This window comes from Pseudophryne corroboree, chromosome 1 (assembly GCF_028390025.1).
Source record: "Pseudophryne corroboree isolate aPseCor3 chromosome 1, aPseCor3.hap2, whole genome shotgun sequence".
NCBI lineage: Eukaryota > Metazoa > Chordata > Amphibia > Anura > Myobatrachidae > Pseudophryne > Pseudophryne corroboree.
In genome coordinates, this window is record NC_086444.1 from 1,141,567,863 (window position 1) to 1,141,571,625 (window position 3,763).

At 40.3% G+C, this 3,763-nt stretch overlaps 1 protein-coding gene across 1 annotated transcript in view; it reads right to left on the reverse strand.

Moving 5' to 3' along the window:
* Positions 1-204: 204 nt before the first annotated feature.
* Positions 205-3,763, reverse strand: part of HMX1 (H6 family homeobox 1) — a 3,917-nt gene continuing 358 nt past the window's right edge. The window contains exons 1-2 of the mRNA XM_063951539.1: positions 3,374-3,763; positions 205-1,138 (exon numbers count right to left, since the gene is read on the reverse strand). The exon at positions 3,374-3,763 is cut by the window's right edge and continues 358 nt beyond it. Of these exons, the coding sequence (XP_063807609.1) occupies positions 588-1,138; positions 3,374-3,659 (837 nt within the window). The 5' untranslated portion in view covers positions 3,660-3,763 and the 3' untranslated portion in view covers positions 205-587. The remainder of the gene's footprint in view (positions 1,139-3,373) is intronic.

Here is a 3,763-nt window from a genome sequence, read left to right on the forward strand (position 1 = left end):
CTGTCTAATGTGGGTGTACCTGCACAAAGCACACATACAGCTGCATTCAATTTGAAAGGGGGAAGAATAAATGTAGATAGATAGATAGATAGATAGATAGATAGATAGATAGATAGATAGATAGATAGATAGATAGATAGATTTATTAATATTGTCTGGTTTGACGGTAAATAAAAAAAATATGTTTTAAAAATATTTGGTGAGTTAAAATTTAATTTAATAGTATAAAGCTGTTTGTTTATTTTCTATAAGGGAAGTTCTTTATTTCCAGCGCCAGGTAAATGCCATTGTACAAAAGCTGATTTATCGTTTATTCCTCAAACTAAGTGGAAATAATGAATTGACGATATATAATAATGAAACAAAAGAAAAGGAAAGTAAAAACTACAAGCATGTCTTTGGAAGTACAAAAGAGAAAAGTTTAATTGCAACCTCTTTTTTGTTTGTTTGTCTGCAGTCAGCCCCAAGTCAGCGTTATTGCACGTTTCAAATGTTAATGCATAAAATCAAGTAACGATGTAAGTAAGTAGCGATATGTTGTAAATAGAAAATATTTGGATTAAAAAGTCCCGTTTGCTTTGTAGTTCTCAGACCAGCCCGGTCATCTGCGATCTTATAAAGGGCACTGAGTTTGGGAAGGTGGCTAGGGGGTAGCTGACAGCACTGGAGAAGCCCACCAGTGGAGGGGAGAGGTGTGGTAGGCTGAAGCCCAGGGCACTGGTGGGAGAGTTCTCATGGTACAGAATAGGGACCCTTACTATCCTTTGGGTGGTGTGGGAGATGTTGGCAGCCTCCAGGTCGGCAGCCAGTTGCCTCTTCCATTTGTTCCTCCTGTTCTGAAACCAGATTTTGACTTGTGTCTCTGTGAGGTGGAGGGAGGCCGCCAGCCCAGCTCTCTCAGAGCTGCTGAGGTACCTCTTCATGTCAAAGGTGGACTCCAGCTGGAAGACCTGGCTCCTGCTGAACACAGTGCGGGTCTTCTTCTTGCGGGAGGACTTCTGCTCTGAGTCCTGCTCAGCCTTCTGGTCCTCCTGGCATGTGAAGTCTTCTCTGTCCTCTGAGCCTCCACTGAGTTTCCTGTGCGCTCTGCACTGACTCCCTGCGCTCTCCAGGATCTCAGGAGAGTCTCTGTCACTGGCTAGATGGGGGAGAAGGAGACATTAGCCAACACTTCACAGCAGCATTAATTGCACATTTATCACAAGCTTTATTTATTTATTTATTTATTTTTGCTCCAGCAATAGCAATACTTCATCTCACTAGGGATCAATGGATCAATATCCCCCCATCATTATTGTGCAACACGGGTATCATTACTGTGTAACATGGGCATACTCCATTAGCAGGGGCTGCATTGCAGACAAGGAGGGAAGGGGTTAAAGAAGATTCAGGCACAGGTGCTATGCGGCTGTGGAGGAACTATAAGTCACAGCAGTCTGTGACAGGCAGAGCACACTGGGGCTTATGGCTCCACAAGAGGTGGTCTACAGCCAAGTTAATATTATACAATGCAGCATAATTCAGAAGACGAATAAATTCGTATTTTTGGGACACATTAAGTGGCATGATAAAGGCTCACAAACCTCTGCTTATTTATTGTAACTATCCATGAAAATAAGACATATAATGTAGTGTGCCTAGAAGTGAATTAAACATGTTTGAGTCCTGTTTACTTGTGTTTAAATTTATTTACTTGATTATTATTATTATTATTATTATTATTATTATTATTATTATTATTATTATTATTTAAAGGAAATAAGGAACATGGATCTTTAAAAGTTCTCCAGTTGTCTCACCTGCTGTGGCTGCCGATTTTACACAGTTAGGTTGTGACAGGTAGAAAGGAAGGTGGAGCTACTGTGTACTGTGTCCCTGTGTTTTGTAGGGACAGGGGTCATAAGACAAAGCTATTTTAATAAAACCGAAATTCATTACATAACGGTTTAATTTCCAAGTTATTGTAAAATGAATATGCAATCTAAAATATCGTGCAATAATTACTTTTTTCTGATATTTTTTCTCTAAGAGATTCGCTACGAATGACAATCAGTTATTAAAAATTGACTTCAACATATTAGACTTATTATATGTGAACACTGCACTTAAATTATCACTGTCGCCTAAGTTGTGTCGTATATAGTTTTAAACCATGTCCCTTTCTTTTTAAAATGATGTACAACACACACACACACACACACACACACACACACACACACACACACACACACACACACACACACACATAAAACAACTCAAAGTAAATTTCAATCATTTTAATAAACAACAAAAAAAAAAACAAGCGCTACAGTATGTATGATATACTGTATGATAATATCGTTTGTATACATTGCGCTTGTCGTGCTCAGTCTGGCTTTTATAGATCTATTAATTAGACCGATTTCGGCCATTTGAATACATTATTCCTCTTTCTTTCTCGTGTGTGTGTGTGTGTGTGTGTGTGTGTGTGTGTGTGTGTGTGTGTGTGTGTGTGTGTGTGTGTGTGTGTATAGATAGATAGATAGATAGATAGATAGATAGATAGATAGATAGATAGATAGATAGATAGATAGATAGATAGATCACTATTGTATTACATATGATGCATGCTGTAGTGTATTTAAACCAGAATTGGCCTCACATTTCCTACAAATACCCAGCATACTAATAAGACAATACAATCTGCAGCAAGATGTGTACTGGTTGTATACAACGACAAATATGTAGTTAATATAAATAAAATACCGACTTTGGAATCACAGGTCATTCCGATTAAGACTACTTATTCTTTATCTGTCAAACAATCTGTGTCGCTTAATTAGATAGATCTGAAAAAAAGCTATTTAAAGATTGTCCTTGCTTTCCAAAGATCTATACCCAATACAAATAACATCGGTGACAGATCTACCATCTCATGTACCAGAACATGTACTTATGTGTACTGAGAACTAGGTATCCTTAATGTAAAAATAAAAATAAAAAAAAAGCTCTGGACTGGGCCCACATCACAGAGCTTTACAATATGGCTTCCAGGCCAGCGCCGGTAGGGTTAAATCAGCAATACAGGGATAGTCCTAAATATAACAGGGGATCATATATTTTTCCTTAGTGTCAAAAATGACCTGCAAGTGTATCCCTGATAAGAGTAATCGATTATTAATTGACTGCTATTCAAAATACATTGTAACTACCGCCTGAAGCTGCAACAGTTGCATTTGTAAATATTACGATAATTGTTACAAGTCCATCGCTTCCATCACCATAGGATGCACTCAGCATAGTGTATTGCACCTAACAGAAAGCCATGAAAGATTCATTAGTCGTAGGAAGTGGTCGATGTGCCATAATACATGATAATTACAAGTACACTCACTTTCAGGGCTTGTGCATCCTATGTAAGTGGCCTGCGCTCTCTTGTACCACTCCATGGTGTTCTCTCTGAGTGGGTAGCTTCCGTGGGAGCTGTAGTTATAGGGGGAGACCTGACAGCACACCGAGTGGTAATGGCCGCCGGCTAGCCCACTTTCCTGCACGGTGGCCCCATCCTCCGGGCCAGCTCTCTTCTTCTCTTTAGTCTCGGTCCCCAGTAAATTCTCGATGTAGAAGGACGACACCCTGGCCGGGGGAGAGCTCCGGTTCTCCGTGGAGTCATCAGGCATTTTGGCAGTCCCCCCCCCCTTCCCCTCCCCTCTCTGTGGCAGTGGAAGGAGATGGTGCGCCTTGCGCTTTTGGACGGTGCGCCGTGCTTTGCGCACACGCAACT